The sequence below is a fragment of the Sinocyclocheilus rhinocerous genome, unplaced genomic scaffold (assembly GCF_001515625.1).
Source record: "Sinocyclocheilus rhinocerous isolate Xijiao unplaced genomic scaffold, SAMN03320098_v1.1 scaffold334, whole genome shotgun sequence".
Classification (NCBI taxonomy): Eukaryota; Metazoa; Chordata; class Actinopteri; order Cypriniformes; family Cyprinidae; genus Sinocyclocheilus; species Sinocyclocheilus rhinocerous.
This window is the reverse complement of record NW_015658500.1, coordinates 1,506,979-1,527,764: the sequence shown is the minus strand read 5'-3', so window position 1 is coordinate 1,527,764 and position 20,786 is coordinate 1,506,979. Positions and strand designations below refer to the sequence as shown.

Sequence of the window (20,786 nt, the reverse complement as noted above, 5' to 3'; positions counted from 1 at the left end):
GAAGAAACCAAAGAAAATAAAACAGCACAGTTGCTCTCTTGAAGCAACACACACGCAGGCTGCTACTGAACTGCTACTGTAACTTGTCTGTGAAATGTTTTTTATACAGTGACAAATGCGAATAATATAAAAAATAATACATTTCAATTTAAATTAAAACAGAGCTAAGTGACACTAGGGCCACTGAATGAACACCAGTTGAGGTTCCCTTACTGCACTGCAGTGAATCACATCCAAAAATTCGGGGAAGGTCACGTTTGGCGAGGCAGGATGTGTTTGTAGGCTACTGCGCAAAAACCTCAAGTCTGGATTTAAGCCTGACGTCAGGGGTGGCCAATAGCGCTTCTGAGGACAGTAATACAGCCCTGATCATTGAGCAGCAAATCTTACCAGCTGAAATGGTTTTCTACTGAGACATAATGTTTACTTCCAGCAGGGGGCGCCTAGCGGCTCAGAGAGCTTAATACTCCATTGAGCTACATTCAAATCTCAGTAGGCCTACGTTTTTTTTCTTTCTGGAGACCTTATATGTAACTTTTTATATGTATTAATTAAAAGGATTGCTGCATAATATATAAATGCAAATCCATCAAATCAATCTCTATAAAACGATTTTTAAAAATCCGTATCTTCTACCCGCAACCGTCTGTGATTGGTTTATCCTCATCAGCGCAAAGAAAAGTAACAGGTAACGTGCATTTACCACCGCAGCAGTCGTCTTTACCATAGTAAACCTGTTAACAGTTGACAGAAAATTACTGAAAAAAGTGGGTGGATGTGATATAATGATAAATGATGAATATTAATAGGAATGTTTAATATACACAGTAAAATGTGGTTCATTATATACAGTGAAAGAGCATTTCTCTTGACGTTATGTTTTAATACATATAATTATATATTAATTAGACGCAACATCCGGGCCCCTAAGCCCCGCCCCAGTGGAGAAGGGTAATGCCCACTGCCATTCTATCCTCTTATTCTGTTTCTACATCACTGAGACGCATCTGCATCCCATCGCTCTAGCGCTCGGAGAACAGAGGGTACAGGGATGATGATGATAAACATACCGAGAAACTGTGTCATTTAGAGAGCACCTCACTTTCAGAGAGCCGACCACTGAGGCAGAGACAGCCTTATAATAGGGCTACAGTCTGCGGGACGCAAAAAGCAGCTTGTGTAGACAAAACAACGAGGGACTCTGTGCGGAGCTTACAGGGCATTAAGAGCATCAACTAATCCTGTGCATGGCCAAAAATATAAAAACGCAGAGCAAAAAACTGACTTTTGCGTGAAGAAGGAGATGTTCGGACTAAAGAAGACGCAGCAGCAGTAGGACTGCAATCATTCAGTGTTATTAAATTTTTTAGCTATTGGAAATGGGAGCTTTGACAAGCCGTCAGAATGCAGGAGTGGAGGAGGTTGATATACCATCCAATTCTGTTTACAGATACCCACCCAAATCCGGTAAGAATTATATTATATTATATTATATTATATTATAATAATAAAATATTGTTCTTGTTACTTTGATATTATATTAACAACAATCTATCTAGAGAAATAATAGATAAATCCAAGCTTGTTCAGATTGTATACTCTTTTATAATTATTGGGAAAAAATGTGTACAAATTTACAATAAAATTGGCTTGTACATTAGTTAAGTATTTTTCTTGCTTCTTCTTGTAATTGAAATTGAGAAGGTCCTTCTGTACATTTGAACTCCAGAGGGCCTGAGCCACCACCCACTGTTTCTTGGTCAGCAAGTCTGTCTCTGAGAGGCACAGTAGGCCCATAGATGCTGTCTTTATATTGATATGGGGCCCATTATTCCAGTGGTGCCGTGTCTACAGTCTACCGAAATACACTTTAATTAAAGTAAATGTCTTGGATGATTTTGTACTCAGCATTAAACTGATCTAAAATAAGAGTGTCCATTGTATGTAATAGGAATTTATTGTGACCATGTGGTTTACATGGATGCTTAGTGTTTGCAACTTTACAGATCTTCTTTATGCACCAAGAGCTTGTAACACTCCAAAGAGAAAGGAAAAATTGAAATCGCATCATATGACCCCTTTAATTTACTATGTACATTTTTAGATAAGAGTATTTTCCTGTATTTTTAGAAAGTAGTTAGTTTTATAATGATTGTTTTACAAATCTTTGGAAATTTGAGAAGACATGTAGATGAGAAGATGAATGTCAGTGTGTTAACCACAAGTAACCAGATATGTGCAGCTTGGGACTTGTGCCTGATTCTTGCTACCTCGTGCTCCAGTTTCAAGCTTGTTCATCTATCTACCCTTGTCTTCCCATGGCAGTTGCTATCCTCTGTCTGCCCTTGAGCTTGTCTTTCTTTAATCTATTGGTTCTCCAGTCTGCTAGATCTGTCTTCATTTTCATTTTGAAACCTTTCATTGAGCCAAAACATCACTTTGGAGGAATGGAGGTTTTTGCATCTATATATTCTTTTTTTACACCATTTAAAATGTGTTCTATTTCTACCTGATCTGACATTAAAATTACTTGGTGTAATTCAGTTGAAATAGTGAAATAAATTTTTTTTATACTTAAAACCAGTTAATTTGTTTTTACCACATGATGTAACTATAAAGCATATTTTGAATAAAACCTTTTTTGGGTTCAGCACATTTACAATCAAGCTGATGTGCAAAATTCAAATCAGGAACTATGTGGAACACTCTACATGTGACTAGATGTGCACGTATAGGTGTGTGTGACAAATACATTTTGAATTGTTCAATATCTGTAACATTTGATTTGTTCGTTGTCATGCAGGGAGTTATTTTGCTAGCCATTTTATAATGGGAGGAGAGAAGTTTGATTCAACTCATCCTGAAGGCTTCCTCTTTGGTGAAAATACTGACCTCAACTTCCTAGGCAACAGACCAGTAGTGGTAAGATTGTTTTTCATTTCCTGGTAACATAGATTAGATGCAGCCATTTTGACTGATTTTTATAGGAGGTCATGAAACCACTGATTTTGCTCCGTTCATTGATTTTTTACCTTGTGTGATCTCATTTCCAGAAATGATCCACAACAATATGCCTCATGACTCATTTTATTTAATTACATATTGATCACAGATATTTTAAAAATAGTGATTTAAAAATATTTGTATATTATTATATATAATTTGTATTTTACATTATTAACATCTTTAAAGACATTTAAAAAAAATAATTATTTAAACATATCTTCATGTTTAATAATAATAATTCATATCATAGTCATATCATAGTCACAAGTCATACTTTTGCAATATACATATAAATATTTATATTTAAATATGATTCATGAATCTATTTTAAAAGTCTTTAAAATATATATTTTACTTATAATTCTGACTCCACTTATGAGGTCTGCTTAGAACTGTTACTTTAACTGGATATTTAGGTTAGTTTAATGTGAATTACTGTATGTTGGTGGAAGCTTCTATAATTCACAGGATTATACATGACCAAATGTCATATGTAATTGTATAGCTGTTCTTATATGCTGCTTTGCTTTTTCCTGATCTTTATCCTGATATGTACGTTTGGCTGCTAGGCCCATCCCTCAGCAGACAGGCTAGTGATGCTGTGGATTTAAGCGATGGCTTACCGCAAGTAAAACAGAGATCCACATTCAGTCTGAACTCCAGGCTGGGGGGATGGGTGGCGACAGACTCACCCAGTGTTGACCCACAAGCGAACACACTCTTGATGCCTCTCTGGCACGTGGGCATGCCTGTGCATTGCACTTTTCCAGGGCAAACACACATACATGCATGAATCAGCACAACAGCTTGTTCAGAGATCAGTGTACATCACCTTCATTGTAATGTGGCTTTGTTTCCAGATTATATTTCAGGTTTTGAAACATATGTGATCAGATATGTGAGCTGATAAAACAGGACAAAGTACTAATCGATAACTTTACTCTGACTCCTGACCCTTGTGATTTGTAGTTCCCGTACAATGCTCCCCCACCTCAGGAGCCGGTCAAGACCCTCCGCAGTCTCATCAACATCCGTAAAGACACTCTGCGACTTGTCAGGTGAGATTTTCCTCGCAAATATCTTTATTGCACCTGACAGAGCTCTTAAAGAAATCATGTGATGAGTTCCTGTATGGATGTATTTGTTAAAACAACACATTTGGGTGGAACATGTTGAAGAGATTGTTCCTTTTTTAAATAGCTAGCAGCAGGCTTTAGTTACGTTTACAGCCATGGACCATGATTTGCAACTTGCTTGTTGGTTGCTACTTGTATTTTGTATCTAATTTTATAGAGCATCTGATTAGATTAAAATCTGTGTAGTGTGGGATGACCCTGTTGAAAAAAACAGCATATGCTGGTTAGGTATGTTTTGAAGCATGGCAGCTGGTTTGAGCTGGTTTTAAGCTGGTCCTGAGTTGGTTATAAGCTGGTTATGAGCTGGTTTAAGCTGGCCATGTGCTGGTCCTAAGCAACTAGCTCCTGCTCAGGACCAGCTCAAAACCAGCTTAAACCAGCTCAGGACCAACTAAGGACCAACTTAAACCAGCTGCCATGCTTCAAAACATACCTAACCAGCATATGCTGTTTTTTTTCCAACAGGGGAGCCAACAGTTTTTCCAGATGAGAAAAAAAGTAAATTTCAAATGCATACTTCAACTAAAGGTTAATTTGTTTAGTCAATTTTTTAGTTGTGCAGTAGCATTGAGATAGCTTCAAAGCTAAAAGACATGGGCCAAAAGCCACAAAAATGTTATATTTGTTTTTATACTCTTTTTATAGTCACTTGTGAACAAAACGGATGATACATTTATTAAATATATTATTTATCTTTCTGTGTATTAACATTTTTTGAGTTTTAAGTTTGTAATTTTGACTGCAGATGCAGTGAAGACATGAAGCTGCCTGGACAGGAAGTTGGGAAAAGCCACAGCTGCTATAATATTGAGTTTACCTTTGATGCCGACACACAAGTTGCCATCACTATATACTACCAAGCCATTGAAGAGTTTCTCAATGGTGTGCCACTGTAAGTTAAGCATTTAAGCACACACTTTGAGTATTCTTTTTGTGATTATTTATTAATAAAACACTTCAAACTCAGCCTTTACCAATTGACCAGAGAGCAGCAAGTTGGTAAATGACATCAAAGCTCGAGTTATATTGCTCTGTTCATTGTGTGTTGTTGACAGATACTTGCCGCAGGACAGCTCTCTGCATTCAGAGACGGTGCATTTCAAACGCGGCGTCTGCCAACAGTTCTGTCTGCCCTCTCATTACGTCAACTTATCAGAGTGGGCAGATGAGGAGGTAGTACATCTGCTAGCTGTGACCTTTTGTGTCTATGTGTTTTTTCAGGTTATGCAGGTTAAAATAGGTCAGACTGAATTCATCTGTCTCATTAATGAAATTGTTGAGCAATTCTTAATGCATGTCCATAGAGCACTTTGATTAAACCTGCTAATGTGGTTTATTGCTACAAAGCTTTTGTTTGACATGGATAAAGACATCTACCCCATGGTTGTACAAGCAGTAGTGGATGAGGGAGATGGTGAGTTTAATGTAATTGGATATATTATAATATATATGTAGAAATATATATATAAAAAAAATATTTATAAATATATTGGTCCATGTTTTTGTTGTTGTGCAGAACACTTGGGACACTCCCATGTTCTTCTTGCAACCTTTGAGAAGGTATGCTTTTTTGTGTAAAAAAAGAAATGTTTTGTATTTTAACGTTCAAAAAGTTTGGGGTTGGTAAGATTTTTTAGAAAGTTTTTGAAAGAAATCTCTAAAATCTCAAAAATACAGTAATATTGTGACATTTTATTTTTATAGCTGTTTTCTGTTTGAATATATTTTAAAATATAACTTATTCCTGTGATGCAAAGCTGATTTTTTAGCAGCCATTTCCAGTCTTCAGTGTCACATGATCCTTCAGAAATCATTCTAATATGCTGATTTGATGCTCAAGAAACTTTCAAGAAAATTTCTTCTGATTATTAATGTTGAAATCAGTTGTGCTGCTTAATATTTTCGTGGAAACCATGACACGTTATATTTTTTGGATTCTTTGATGAGTAACAGCATTTATTTGAAAGATAATTTCTTATAACAATGTGAAAGTATTTACTGTCAATTTTGATCAATTTAATGTGTCCTTGCTGAATAAAAGTATTAAATTCTTTAAAAAAAATTATACTGACCCCAAACTTTTAAACAGTATTGCATATTTATAAAAGAAAGACTTAGTACATTTTTCCATTCATACAATGTTCCACATTTGCAAATAAGAATACAAATAAGGACTAGGCTAAATGTAAAAAGGTACTATTTCTACCTGATCTAACACTAAAATTATCTTTGTTGTTGTAAGCTAATGTAATCAGATTGATTCAGTCATATTAAATAATATTATTGGCATAATTAAAACCAGTTTAGTTTATCTAACAAAAATAAATTTACTTGTGACAATTAGTTATTATATAATGTTGCTATGTTTTTCTCCTAGCATATGGATGGAAGTTACTGTGTAAAACCTCTGAAACAGAAACAAGTGGTAAGGGCCCTCTTATTATTTATGTAAAAAACTTATAGCTATCTTATAGCTTACAAGAAGGGCAACTCATATTAAATGGCTTTTGTAATATAAAAATCTTTGATTGTGGCAAATTTTCAATAAACCTCTTAAGCTTAGCTTGATTTTATCTTAGGTGGATGGTGTCAGTTACCTTCTGCAGGAGATCTACGGTATAGAGAACAAATACAACAGTCAAGAATCAAAGGTAAGTCATCGTCTACATTCACAAAAAGAATCAGATTCAAGGACAGTAGAATGATTTAAATTACCAAAATTATTAATATAGTCAATTGTTTAATACACTTTTTTTTTATTCCATGTAATATAGTTGTTACTACTCTCTCCATATCAATTTAGAAGGACAACATTTGTTACTTTTAAGCTTTCATTCATTAATTAGAATCAAAATATAAAAAATGACACACTCACATTTACAGGTGGCTGAAGATGAGATTAGTGACAACAGTGCTGAATGTGTGGTGTGTTTATCGGACGTGCGGGACACACTTATCCTGCCCTGCAGACACCTGTGCCTGTGCAACGCCTGCGCAGACACACTGCGTTACCAGGCCAACTGTTGCCCCATCTGTCGACTGCGTAAGCACCAACCCCTGTACTGAACTCATTCAACAGGACTCTATGATTGAGATTATTATATTCATGAAAATGTAATTTCGCCTAGACTGTATTTGTGTTTATAGTGTCTCATACAGTACATGAATGTTGTGGCGGGTATTTCATTGAATAAAACATTGGATATACTGACAATAGTTGATGCTGTTTTTTTTGTTTTGCTTCAGATTAAATATTTGACTCATTTAAAATGTATCCTTTAATTATTTCCTATAGCGTTTCGTGCCCTCCTTCAAATTCGAGCGATGAGGAAAAAACTGAGCCCACTCACACCTACTGGATTCAACCCTGTCATCACCTCACAGACATCAGATTCAGAGGAGCGCTCGGTAACACACTATGTTTGTTTCAGAATGTTCATACAGAGCTTTATTCAGAATAAATATATTTAAAGCTAAATAAAATGTATTCATACATTTGAAGAAGCTTTTCTGAGACCCAAATGTCAATGTCAAATGACAATAGCTTATCAGGGGTCCAGTATAAATACTTTCATAGAGCCAAATGTGAGTATGGTTGGCTGTGATGAGTACATACAACTTTGTTAGGAGCATTAACTTTAACCCTGTAAAGCCTGACTTATGAAATTATAGTCAGAAAATCATATTTTTTAAAAATGAAACAATGAAATGTTTTGTTGAACCTTGTCAAAATAAAAAAATAAATAAAAAAATGATATTATACTTGAGGAGGAAAAAAACACCTATTAAGAGGCACAAACTGAGCAAAAATATGCAATTTGGTACAGTAAGATGAAATTCTGGCTGTAATGTAAATCAGTGACATCTTTATAACAGAAGACTAGTTACATAAAATGCAAATAAATATCAGTTGTCCCTCTATATCTCTCAATAATATGTCTTAGTAAGGTGATATTTAAATGCTTAATTTTTATGATCAAAGCTCTGTAGTTTTTTATTGGGGGGGGCAAAACATAATGCAATGCCATACAATGATGATTGAGAGATATACAAATAAACGTTCCTCAAAAGCCTGATGTATCATGTTTGATATTCACACGTCATGATTTGGTTTAAATGATAAACTTTTTTGCTTCAGTTCGATAATTGTACAACAGTTGTTTCAGCAAAGTTTTGATCATGTTGATCATTTAGGTGGCCTTTGCATATTAAACAGGATACATTAGGGTTAATGGTTTAAGTAGTCGGACACTAAGTTAATTTAGGTGCACAATTTAATGCAAAAACATACAAATGATCTGTACACACCGTCTATTCATACTAAAAGTGAAAATGTTGTTATGCTTCTAAACTGTATTGTTCACAGCCACATGTATGTTTACTACAGGCATCAGAGCACATCCCACCAGGCTATGAAGCTGTGTCCCTGTTGGAGGCCTTGAATGGGCCCCTGAACCCGTCGCCATCTGCTCCTCCACTTCAGGGCCTCACCAGGGGCCATGTTTCTGGATCTGTGCCCACATATGGCAGTGATAGCCACCACACGCCCGCGCGCTCCCTCTCTCCACTAGAACACTCTGTCAACCCCAGTCAGAATGTGAAACACAAGAAGAGTGGCTCTAAGTGAGTGAACCCTAACTGAAGCATTGAATGGTGTAGTATTTTCGGTATTACTGTCAAAAACGTGTTATTTAATGTCTACAGAACATTTGTTGGGTGTTATTAAAACACTTTCCTGTCAATTTACAGCTTTTTTTGAAGGTTAAATTATGGGCTTAGGAAGCAGGCAGATAAATGAGTCATTGCTAATCGTGTATTCTGGGAACCCTCTAGATCCCTCTCCCAGAATTCCTCAGTGCTGCCTGAGGAGGAGGATGAGAAGTCATGCAGTGAGTCTGAAGTGCAAACGTGCAGGAGAAAACTGCATGTAGAACAGCAAGAGGTACATGCACTACAGTATTTATAAATTTTTTATACATATTATTTTATGCACTTTTCATATACACTGCAAAAAATGGCTTATCTTACTTAGTATTTTTGTCTTGTTTCTAGTCAAAATATCAAAAAATTCTTAAATCAAGATACTTCTACTAGATAAGCCAAATGACTTAAGATATTTAGTCTTATTTCCAGGGCGGAAAAAAATAAATTAAGTGCATTTTGCTTAAAACAAGTACAATTATTATTATTATTATTATTATTATTATTACAGTGGGGTAAGTAAAATACTCTTGTTCGCAGTGTATTTGCATTTGTCATAATTTATCCATTCAAAATTTTGGGGTCAGTAAGAGTTTTTGAATGTTTTTAAAAACCAAAAATACAATAAAACACTAATATTGTAAAATATTATTACAATTTAAAATAAACATTTTCTATTTTAATATATTTTAAAATGCCATTTATTCCTGTGATGGCAAAGCTGAATTTTCAGCAATTTACTCCAGTCTTCAGTGTCACACGATCCTTCAGAAATCATTCTAATATGCTGATTTGATGTTCAAGAAAGTTTCTTATTATTATGAACGCACAGAATTTTAATAATATTTTCATTTGTGTATTTATTATACAATGTCCAGTCTGGAGTGACTCCTGAAAGTGACAACATCACCCTGTCATCCTCCGGGGCCATAGATCAGTCCTCCTGCAACGGGACCCCTCTCTCCTCCACAATCACCTCCCCAGAGGGTACAGCATTACAGCTAAATCTAACTCACTGAAACACACACCAGAGCTCACTCATTTACATTTGTTTGTCTTCCTGTTCACTTCCTGTGCTGTTTAGACCCAGTAAGCAGCAGCCTGGCCCAGTCTGTGATGTCAATGGCGTCTTCTCATAGCCAGCACTCTGAGATTAGCACCGACACACTCTCTTCAATGTCCGGATCCTACATGGCTGGTGCTGACGGAGAGGAGGCCGCAGAGACCCCAGCAGAGAGTCGAGCGCCTTCCCAGCATGAGGGTGAGGTAAGGCAGTTAGAAGGCCTAGAAGCAGGACAATTCATTACTTTTGCTTGCTATGCTTTAGTTCATGTTAATATTATAGTTTTTACCACCTGAAAACAGGAATAAAAAAATAAAGTTACATTTATGTTTGTAGAGTGAGTGTTGCAGTCTTTTCTAGAGTCGTTATTTTGTCTTTATTGTGGACTTTTTTTCTGATTGTGCCCTTTTATTTTTATTTTTATTTTTAACTATTTTCAAAATTGAAAAGCAGGTGCTCAACCAACTGTAGAGGAGGTTCAGTTTATGTTTGTTGAGTGAATGTTTCAGTCTTTTCTAGAGCTGAAATTTAGATTTTTTTTGTTGAACTTCCTCTACAGTTGGTTGAGCACATGTATTTCAATTTTTAAAATAGTTAAAAAATAAAAAATTAAATGTCACAATCAGAAAAAAACACAATAAAGACATAATAGTTATGCTGAACGTCAAACTATTTCTTATTCATATTTTATGATTTTTAAAAAATCCCCTTTATGTAAAACATTTTGTACAAAATGTGCTTTATAAATAAATTTGCCTTGCCTGTTTCATTGGCTAGAAATTGCTCTTTGTAAATGCAAATCTCTATTAAATGGTTTTTAAAATATAAATAATAATTAAAAAAGAAAACAACTTGTCAACAATAATTGGTCAAAGGTTATCTGCCAAGAGCTGTTCGTGCAAATGATATATTGTGTCCATATTTACACATACAGTATTTATAGAGGCCATATTTACATGTGTCCACAGGAAATCCCCAATGAGGCAAAAGGGCATAACTTTGTGGCTGCCATTCTTGAAGAACAGGATTCAGAGGTGAAACATTCAAACAGCCAAACATCTTAAACCCAGCTATTTATTTTTGATTTATTATTTGCTCAGCTCTGTGCTTTCTTTCTTAGGGAAATGATGTGACTGAGGAAGATTGTGCATCTCCCACCAAAGAACATGGTAATTGTAACCTTAGCTACTGGCAGTACTCATCACGACACTTTACACTAGATTAAAGAGAAAACACTGCAATGTAGGTGGTACTTCATCTACAAGAGCTTCTAAATCTGCCTACACACTACTTGATGAATAACTTGTGTTTGCAGGTGAGCCAAAGGTCGCTCACTACAAATATAAATATCACATGACTCATTTGAGGTTTTATTTAATCAGCCCACATACAAGCATATTTGGCATCTGAGTTTTAATGAGTATCCAGCTTTCTACTTATTATTTTATTATTTATTTTATTTTTTAGAACAAGTGTGCACTAATGCTATATAATTTTTTGAGCAACTAATTGTTAATTAAAAATAGCTTGATGAAAAAGCTGGTATAAGGGATTCAAGTTTTGCTTTTGTTTTCTTTTTTTTATTGTAACTAATTGCCATTTTGCATAGAACTTTTTAATCTGTTTCTTATTTAATGTATTGTATGCTTACTAATGTGAGGAAATGAATGTCAAAGTGTTTGTCAGTTGTATTTTCCTGCACATGCTGATTGCATCCGCTCGCTCTCACCTGAGTATGTGTGCATCCATCAACCGCAGTCATTACTAAATGGCTGCCGAGTAGCATCCTGCACCCCATCGCTCTGACCCCTCACTGCTGTGCTCCACTCGGCTGCTCTGCCCTGCCTCGGCTGCTCTTGTTTGACCTCTGACCTCGCTTGCAGGTGGGCGCAGGAGGAGTGAGGTGCCTTGTCCAGAGTTTGACAATAACAATCAGGGGCAGTCTGACACCCACTGTATGACAGGCCTGGACAATGAGCAGCCTCCTGACGGCCGATTCGCTGGTGAGTGGCAACCTCTCGAACATGGACTTTCTGATTGGAAGGGATTGGGTGAGGCGGTTTCAAGGTGTCCCATTTAAAACAGCAACTGGCTCTAAAACACTATTGGCTTTCTCTGCTCATGCACGTCCTTACTTTGACCCTGCTGTAATTTTGTGTAGCGTTAATTGGTACAGTGGCCATGCCCTTTAACCCCCCTCGTTTGTGTGTGTTCATGTGTATGTGTGAGTTAATATCATGTATGACTTCTTTCTATCTCTCTGGGTCATACTAATAGCTAAGTTCATGTTCAGTGTCTGCCAGCTCAAAGTAGCTTTGCATCTCCCTTCATTTCTACCTTCATCCTACGTTCTTCCCTCTTCTGCCAGCATATTCTGTTAATCTCCAACTCTTGGTTACTGTCATCCAGAGAAAGCATTCTCTCTGGAAGGACAAAAATTAAGCTTTTCACATGATAGTAAAATATGATTCATCATCATCATATTTCTATTCATCATGATTACTACACAGTCCAAAATATACAATCGGCCCAAAAAGTATTTGGACACATAAGCTACACTTAAAAGTGTCAAAATTTAGATCAGGGGTTTTTGATATCACAGACCTTAGATATGATGATCCACTTTCAAGGGACCCCCTTTATAAAATGTAATTTTTTTTGTAAATATTGACCCATTTGTATTGTACATAATATTATCAAAGTGTGTAAAATGCTATCTGGAAAATATTTACCCTTTGAATTTGTTTTTTTTACTAGAACAAAATAATTGTGATTAATCTCACGTTTTGCAAATGAACGGTCAAATTCAGTAAAAGTAAACTTTAAACATTTATAATATAAAAAAAAATATTATAATACATATAACATAATATACATTTACTTATATTATTACACTTTTAGACTATTTTTCACTGAATGTTTGTGGCCCCTTGGGGGGAGTCCTTGAAAGTCAGTTTAGAAACTCTGAATTTTTGTGAAATGCTTTGCTTGAAAATTATGCCATGTGGTTTGATATTTTATGTAATGACATTCATACATTTTTAAGTGCTACTTAAGTTTTCTTATACTGTTTGTGGTCACTATACGTAAAATGCCCATTCAAGTCTTGCTTTTAGGGAGAAAATGAAAATCACTTATTTGAATTGGTACTTCAAAATTGAACATCCCTGTCATTAAAGATAAAAGTTTCCAGTGAAAGTGCAGTTTTTTCTTCAAAAGGACACTATCATCTTCTCATTATCTCTAAGCATCAAGCTTCTCCTTTCTTTCAATCCGACTTTCATTTTCTGTGGATGGCTGGTTGATTTTCTTGATGTGCTGTAAATGTGCTGTGTTCTCTCTCTTTTCTGTCTCTGTTTTTCCTTCCATCATTTCCCATCTCTCTTTCTCTCTATCTTGCTGGATGTCTGTGGAATGGACAGATGAGGACTCATGTCCTGTTCACATTGAGGAATAGGTACGGAACAAGTTTAAAGACAATGCACAGAGGTCATGGATTCACAAAGGCGTTTCAGTCTTTTGCCATTCACTGTATCATCAGTGGGATCTGCCTTTTGACCTCTGAGGGTTAAAAGAGCATTTCATCATTTACTTAGGATGCATGGTGAATATTCAATGTGGGATAATTCAGTTCACAGAAATCTTGGAGAACAATGGATAAAAGTGTCTTGGCTTGCATGTTGGCCATGATGGCCAACCGACAAACAAAAAGTTTGAAGCAAAAACATTCTGTTCCTGAAGAAAGTTGTTTTAACATTGATCTCCAAGAGATGGTCCAATTTGGGGGAAAGGTCCAGTGAGGTGTTCTTTTAGTTTCTTCTTTATTTCATTTTTTTCCTAAACCACGTTTCCACATTCCCATCATTATTTTACCCTATGGTCATACCTTCTTACATTCTCTTCTTTATGTCTTATCACACGGACTCCTGTCTGTTAGGTCTGTTATACCTCGACGTCTATCGTCATGGACGGGATCCTTTGACTCACCATGCGTCCACCAGCAACATCAACCTGGAGGAGCAAGGGGTCACCAATGAGGCGGCAAACCCCAAGAACAAATGTCATCGTGGTCCCCTAGCTGTGTGAAATCCTCAATCCACCCAGTCATAGACCTACTCCAATCCTGAGAGGAATATCTGCCTCTTTCTTCATGCCACCTCCACCCAAACTTGTGCACACACCAATTACTCGTGGATCAAATCCTAAATGCAAACCAGGGAGAACTGACTGTGTGGTTTCTCTTCTCCATTGTGATAGATGTCATGTTTTTAGCGCTCTTTTGGTATTGACACTTGTGTAAAGCACCACGTTTACACCAACGCTTCACTCCCTCATGTGTACAAATGAAGGGATGCCTCAAGCAAGCTCTCCTGCTGAAAGGCTGGAAAACAAGGACATGATGAAAACTCCAACCTCTGATCCAAGCAGCATTTCAGTGTTTATCTCTTAGAGAGCAGTCAAACTTCGTGTCAAGGCTGTGCGACTATGCTTTTTAAAGTCAATAATCAAATCCTGCTGATCTGAATCAACATCAGATCAGCAGATGAACTTGTACTATTGGAAATCTGCCCACAATACCCAAGATACCAAAATATTAAGAATACGATGGAAAAGAGTGAGATGAATTTTCAGAACTGACATCAGAACAATCAATCCTTCACGATATGAACTTTAGAGCAATAACACATATTTGCTCATGTTTCTGCCCTTGTCAGTTTGCTGCAGCTCACTTTGAGCTTTACGTACAGCCCTGCATGTTACAAAGACACAACGCTACTGAGCTGCCTAACTTGCATTACGCATCTGGCCACGGAGATGCTACTGAACTGCTTACTACCAAGCATTTTTGAACATTTTTATAGGAAATGGAAATGTCTGGGAAAACTTGCACCTGTGGTCGAAACTCAGATTGCTACTGTTGATGGTATGTTAAATGTCATAAAGCTACTTTTTGTGTGTTGTTTAAAAAAAAGTGTTCATTTCACTCTAAAAAATGCTGGGTTAAATATGGACAAACCCAGCGATTGGGTTGTTTTCAACCAACAGTTGGGTTAAATGTTTAACCCAACCTTCTGGGCAGTAACCCAACCGCTGGGTCAAAAACAACCCAATCGCTGGGTTTGTCCATATTTTACCCAGTGCTGGGTTGTATTTAAAACAGGCATTTTTTAGAGTGTTATTTCTTAAGGTACAATTGAGCATGTTACAGTTAGTCAATTTGTACCCAAGAGTTGAAGCAAAGCTGAAGTAGCTCTTCAGAAGTCATTTTTGTTATGTATTCCTTTTGAAAAGTGTTGCACTTTCCTATATAGGGATCCTTAACTGAAAGTGTTTACTTAGCTCCAGCAGTCATTATACATTGAAAATGGAGGAAAGACTTTAAAAAGTGTGCCACTAACTTGAAAAACAATCAGCAACTTTCAGTTTCTCGACAGTTCTGCCAAACCGAATTCATAGTGTTTAAACTTGCACTTTGTTTTTAACAGTGGTATGTTAGTGGTTATTTTACTTTACGAAAATCTTCTACTGATCTGTGTGTTCTCTTTTCAATCCCTAAAAGGGATAGTTCACCCAAAAATGAAAATTCTGTTATCATTTTCCCAAAATGCCATTTGACCCCATTGACTTGTTCCACAGAAGAAAAAAAGGTCATACAGGTTTGGAACGACATGAAGGTGAGTAAATGAAAATAATTTTAGATTTTTGGGTGAGCTATCCCTTTATGATCATTCCTACAATTCATTCATCTTAGCCAGTTTTTTGATTCATTAGCACTTGTCTAGACTATCTGATTGAAAAAAGGATTCACAGTACAATCAAATAGTGATTATAACTCTCTTAAAATGTCTGTTGTACTCTGAGAACCAACAAAGCTTTTCCTTTGTGTGGAAAATGTTTATTTTTAATTTTTTTATGTTAGCTTAGCTCTTGTTATTGTTGTAATAGTCTGTTCAATGTGTTGTTTTAGAATATGAATGGTGTGAAATTTCTCCAAATGGGATTGTATACATTACACATGCACTAGTAGATTTTCCCTTGAGAGCAGATATGCGGTGCATGTGGTAAGCGCATGGTAGTTGCAGTCAGAAAATAGACATCCTCCACCTTTACATTTGCACTATATGTTTAGCCCTTCCACACTGAGCTTGCACACTGTGTGAGCAACAGGTACTGAGTCACAAGACAAGCAATACAGCCACATAATAGCACATTGTTGTCTGCAGGCAGTACAGATAAACTTAGCCATGCATTGAATGTTTTACAGCAGAATGTCACATTTACCTGCAGAGAGAAACATCTGTAAAGTAACATGCATAGAGCATGGATAAATTCAAGGGGTTTTCTCCAGTTTCGTTATCTGTATTGCTTTTGTTCTGTCCTCTTTCTGCACCAGGAGGAGTGACTCTAAATTAAACCTACATGATGGAATGGGCTGCATCAATTCACTTTTGTAGAATGAAGATTACAAAATGTCAAAAACACAATAAACTTTTTCTTAAAAACAAGATTTGTTTGGAGCATTGTAAAAACATGTTTTACTCTCTCTCTTTAACTCCATTTTTACTCTCTTTCTCTTTCAAATTTACTGTTCAAGTGTAGTTGCCAGATATTTACTGTAAAAAATATTGTGATAGACATTATGGGATGTCATCTTAGAGTCTGTATATTTTGTGAAATTATATAATCCATTAGTTAGCTTAGTAAAATACTAAATCTACTTTGTATCTTATTAATAACCAGCATCATTTTACAGGTGGTAATATATGAATATAGGATATTAATTTTACAGGCGGGTTATATGATGACCTAAAATTTGTCAAAACTGGTCTTTCCGTGAAGAAAATGTGACAGAGCACTGTGAAGAACATGTACATTAATTAAAAATAATAATAAAAATAAAATAAAATAAATTGAAAATTTGATAAAAAAAAATACTGGAGTGTTTTACAAGAAAATACTTTTTCTGTCTTCAAAATATCACATTTGAATTTCTGAGTGGAAATTTAGATAGATAGATAGATAGATAGATAGATAGATGGATGGATGGATGGATGGATGGATGGATGGATGGCAAAGCCAGTCAAAGATTGCCTCTACCAACACATCAATAACAGCAGAATGTTACATTTGTGAGGAATAATGGCTTTCATTATCCTATGAAAATGCTATATGGTGCTCAGGGGAATGATGTTCTCCCCTATTATTGCTAATGTCCCATTCATTTTAATCTTGCACTGTTACATAATCACAGGCAGTGAGTGGGACCAGTTTCCAGTCGTCTGCTAACCAGAGGTGGTCTCACACTGAGAGTTGGATATGAGTCCTTTTCCTGTCTGTGTTTTCTGTCTATATATTTTTTTAGTAGGTGAGTAAAGCTTTGGTTCTTTCTTTAATGCATAGACAATCATCAGTTGTTCTAAAGATAACTACCCTGTTTGCATGGATAAATTGCATAGTTTTCTGAGTGGAAATTTAGATAGATAGATAGATAGATAGATAGATAGATGGATGGATGGATGGATGGATGGCAAAGCCAGTCAAAGATTGCCTCTACCAACACATCAATAACAGCAGAATGTTACATTTGTGAGGAATAATGGCTTTCATTATCCTATGAAAATGCTATATGGTGCTCAGGGGAATGATGTTCTCCCCTATTATTGCTAATGTCCCATTCATTTTAATCTTGCACTGTTACATAATCACAGGCAGTGAGTGGGACCAGTTTCCAGTCGTCTGCTAACCAGAGGTGGTCTCACACTGAGAGTTGGATATGAGTCCTTTTCCTGTCTGTGTTTTCTGTCTATATATTTTTTTAGTAGGTGAGTAAAGCTTTGGTTCTTTCTTTAATGCATAGACAATCATCAGTTGTTCTAAAGATAACTACCCTGTTTGCATGGATAAATTGCATAGTTTTTAAACATCTTAAACAGTTATTTACATATTTACTGGATGCAGATGGAGTGTTTCCTAAACGAGTATGCAGTAAACAAGATGTACTGGAATATTTAAATCTTACCAGAGACTATGAAAAATTCACAACTTGTCGTCCTGCACTGGACTGGCCACACCCCACCGTAGTGTATTATGATATTGACCTCTACGGCATCCTTTCTATGGTATGACTGCAAACAGCCTACAAATGTTCAAGTGGTACACTATTCTGTGCCTGTTTTATACACACACACACACACACACACACACACACACACACACACACACATATATATATATAAAGTTATATATATATATATAGCAGATACAAAAATCTCAGGTCTTTGTATCTCTTTTATGGATGTCCATGGTAAGTGTTAAACAGGAAATCAGCAAATCTTTAGAATTTCAGTTATTTCTGAATTACGATGCATAATTGTAAAAAAAAGAAATAGTTTAAAAGAAATTAAAATAATTTAATGAAATAAATTAAATATTTTATAAATTAAGATAATTTAGCCACTTAAGGAATTTATTTATTTATGAATTAATTTTTGCTCACCTAGAGTTGGAAGAACGAACGAATCTCTTGGGATCCTAAAGATTTCTGTGGCATTAAAAGTGTGATTTTGCCAAAAGAGATGCTTTGGAAACCAGACCTCTATGTTTATGAGACGTGAGTATATACAAATGATATATCTAGATTGTTTTTTCTTAATATGCTTAATTGATGATTTAAAAAAAAGTAACTTGTTTATTAACAGTATAATATTGAGAGGAATTTTTTACATACATGTGGGAAAATCTAAAATGTATGATTTATCTGGTACGATTTTCTTGGACATAAATCTAATTTTACATGCCATGTAGACAACTTAATTTATCAACATGTTTTAGTGCAGAAAAGGAAGATGGACCACTGAACCCATATTTGTATATTACTCATGATGGAAATGTGAGGATGGAGGATGACCATAAAATTGTCAGCACCTGCACAATGAATGTACACAAATTTCCTTTTGATACCCAAACGTGCCACATCACAGTGTCTTCAATTAATTACTCAGGTGAGTGCACATTTAAAAAGTAAATATTCCTTAAAAATAAGGATGTATGATATTAAAATCTGGCCATACGACAAGTTCATAATTATTTGAATGTTGCCAGATAATCAATAAATGGCTGATATTGGTACCAGCATATCGTGCATCCTCTTTCGGTTTTAAGCAATAGCTTAAACATTGAACAAAAGCCATTTGTTTAATCACGGTTTTAATGCATTCAAACTCGTGTCTTTCACTTGCTTGTCTTATAATGTATCAAATAATGTAAAAATTGTCTTATTAATCATTGTATCTTAATGTTGTTGCTTTCAATCATCGAAGAATCCTTGCACTCATTTAGTGTCACACTGTACCAAGCTGCTTTCCTTTATGTGAAACAGATAAAGAAATAAAGTTGGTTCCTGCCTCCAATTCGTCAAAGGCGACAGGTTGCTCAAGAAAGCATATTAACAGAAGAAGAATGAGCATTACATCGCTTGCTCACCAGTGGATCCTCTGCAGTGAATGGGTGAGAGTTTAAACAGCTGATAAAAACATTACAATAATCCACAAGTTATCCACACGACTCCAGTATATCAATTAATGTCTTGTGAAGTGAAAAGCTGCACGTTTGTAAGACACCAATCGAAAGGGCATTTTAACTTTTAACTGTCACTCTTGGCCAATATTCGAGTCCATAATCCATAATAACACTTCCTCCAGTGAAAAAGTCTAAAAAGATCCATTGGTGAGCAAGTGATGTAAAGCTAAATTTCTCCAAATCTGTTCTGATGAAGAAACAAACTCATCTACATCTTGGATGACCTGAGGGTGAGTCCATTTTCAGCAAATTTTCATTTTTGGATGGACTATTCTTTTAAATACTATATTTCTTCTTCTATTCCAGAGATTATAGCCTCAGATTTTTCACCTCCCTATGATCTCTCTCATCTTTCATCTTTAGATTTCAGTCAGAAGGATGCCCCTGATGCATTTCATCAATTTTCAGCTACCTATATCGTTTTTCCTCATTTTGGACCTAGCTTCTTTTTTCATACCAGATAGAGTGGAAAAACTGTGCTTCAAGGTGACTGTGCTACTGGGGATCTCTGTACTTTTGCTCATCCTAAATGACATTCTGCCATCCAAATCTCACAGATGTCCTCTGATAGGTAAGTGAGCTCAGTTCAAGGACATTTTTCTTAATATAGAGAAGTATTTTCATATATCAGAGATACGTTTAGGTTGTCTTTATAGTTTTCATATAAACTCCCTCTTCTGTTCTGTGCAGCTGTGTATGTCATTGTCATCTTTTCTTTTATGTTGCTGAGTCTTCTGGAGACAGTTTTGGTGATATACTTAATAAATATGAACTCGGAACAAGACGATAAGGGGGTTCAGAGACCTGAAGATCACAACTCTGACACAGGTATACACATCTTGCACACATCACAACGATAAGGTTCTGACTTTGTAGTCATGAAACTGGGTTTTTCTTTCAGATAACCGGAAAAGAAACAGTAATGATCACATCTGTTACTCTGGAGTGGAAACTCCCCTTGAGTCTCTGATGTTGAAGGAAATATACAGCAAAGAAAAAATGAACGATGTGCAGCTATTGCAGCTGACCAAACAGACTCTTGTTCCTGAAACTTTAAAAGCCAAAACTGCTCAGATTTACTGGTTAGGAATGGCCAAACGTATTAACAGGGTTTTCTTTGTGGTTTATCTCATCTCAGTTTTTCTCTTTCTTGTCTTCATCTTTCGAGAGTGGAAAGTTGAGTAATTTCAAACTCTACAATTGTGACGAATGCTCAAATTAGGGATCAGTATTACATATACTACATTACATAACAATATTATGTACACTCTAAAAAATGCTGGGTTAAAAAGGGACAAACC

At 35.9% G+C, this 20,786-nt stretch overlaps 2 protein-coding genes across 5 annotated transcripts; both read left to right on the top strand.

Annotated features, from left to right (window-relative positions):
- Window positions 1-1,119: 1,119 nt before the first annotated feature.
- On the top strand, window positions 1,120-14,830 carry LOC107722211 (RING finger protein 157-like). 4 transcript variants are annotated; one of them, XM_016530472.1, is made up of 20 exons: window positions 1,120-1,467; window positions 2,804-2,922; window positions 3,976-4,064; window positions 4,888-5,034; window positions 5,198-5,315; window positions 5,490-5,556; window positions 5,659-5,702; window positions 6,520-6,567; window positions 6,722-6,793; window positions 7,026-7,185; window positions 7,438-7,550; window positions 8,530-8,765; window positions 8,976-9,084; window positions 9,722-9,830; window positions 9,928-10,109; window positions 10,875-10,940; window positions 11,027-11,075; window positions 11,790-11,909; window positions 13,329-13,363; window positions 13,844-13,923. In XM_016530472.1, the coding sequence occupies exons 1-19, from the start codon at window positions 1,380-1,382 to the stop codon at window positions 13,361-13,363; spliced, it is 1,971 nt and encodes a 656-aa protein (XP_016385958.1). In that variant the 5' UTR covers window positions 1,120-1,379; the 3' UTR covers window positions 13,844-13,923. The 4 variants fall into 4 exon arrangements, 3 of the variants coding, with proteins under 3 accessions (XP_016385958.1, XP_016385957.1, XP_016385959.1); XM_016530471.1 differs by lacking the exon at window positions 13,329-13,363 and having other exon boundaries at window positions 13,844-14,830; XM_016530473.1 differs by lacking the exons at window positions 1,120-1,467; window positions 13,329-13,363 and having other exon boundaries at window positions 2,846-2,922; window positions 3,576-4,064; window positions 13,844-14,830.
- On the top strand, window positions 14,512-20,670 carry LOC107722184 (5-hydroxytryptamine receptor 3A-like). The gene is made up of 7 exons (XM_016530436.1): window positions 14,512-14,521; window positions 17,866-18,026; window positions 18,408-18,517; window positions 18,739-18,908; window positions 19,946-20,056; window positions 20,176-20,313; window positions 20,387-20,670. The coding sequence occupies exons 1-7, from the start codon at window positions 14,512-14,514 to the stop codon at window positions 20,668-20,670; spliced, it is 984 nt and encodes a 327-aa protein (XP_016385922.1).
- The last annotated feature ends 116 nt before the right edge of the window (window positions 20,671-20,786 follow it).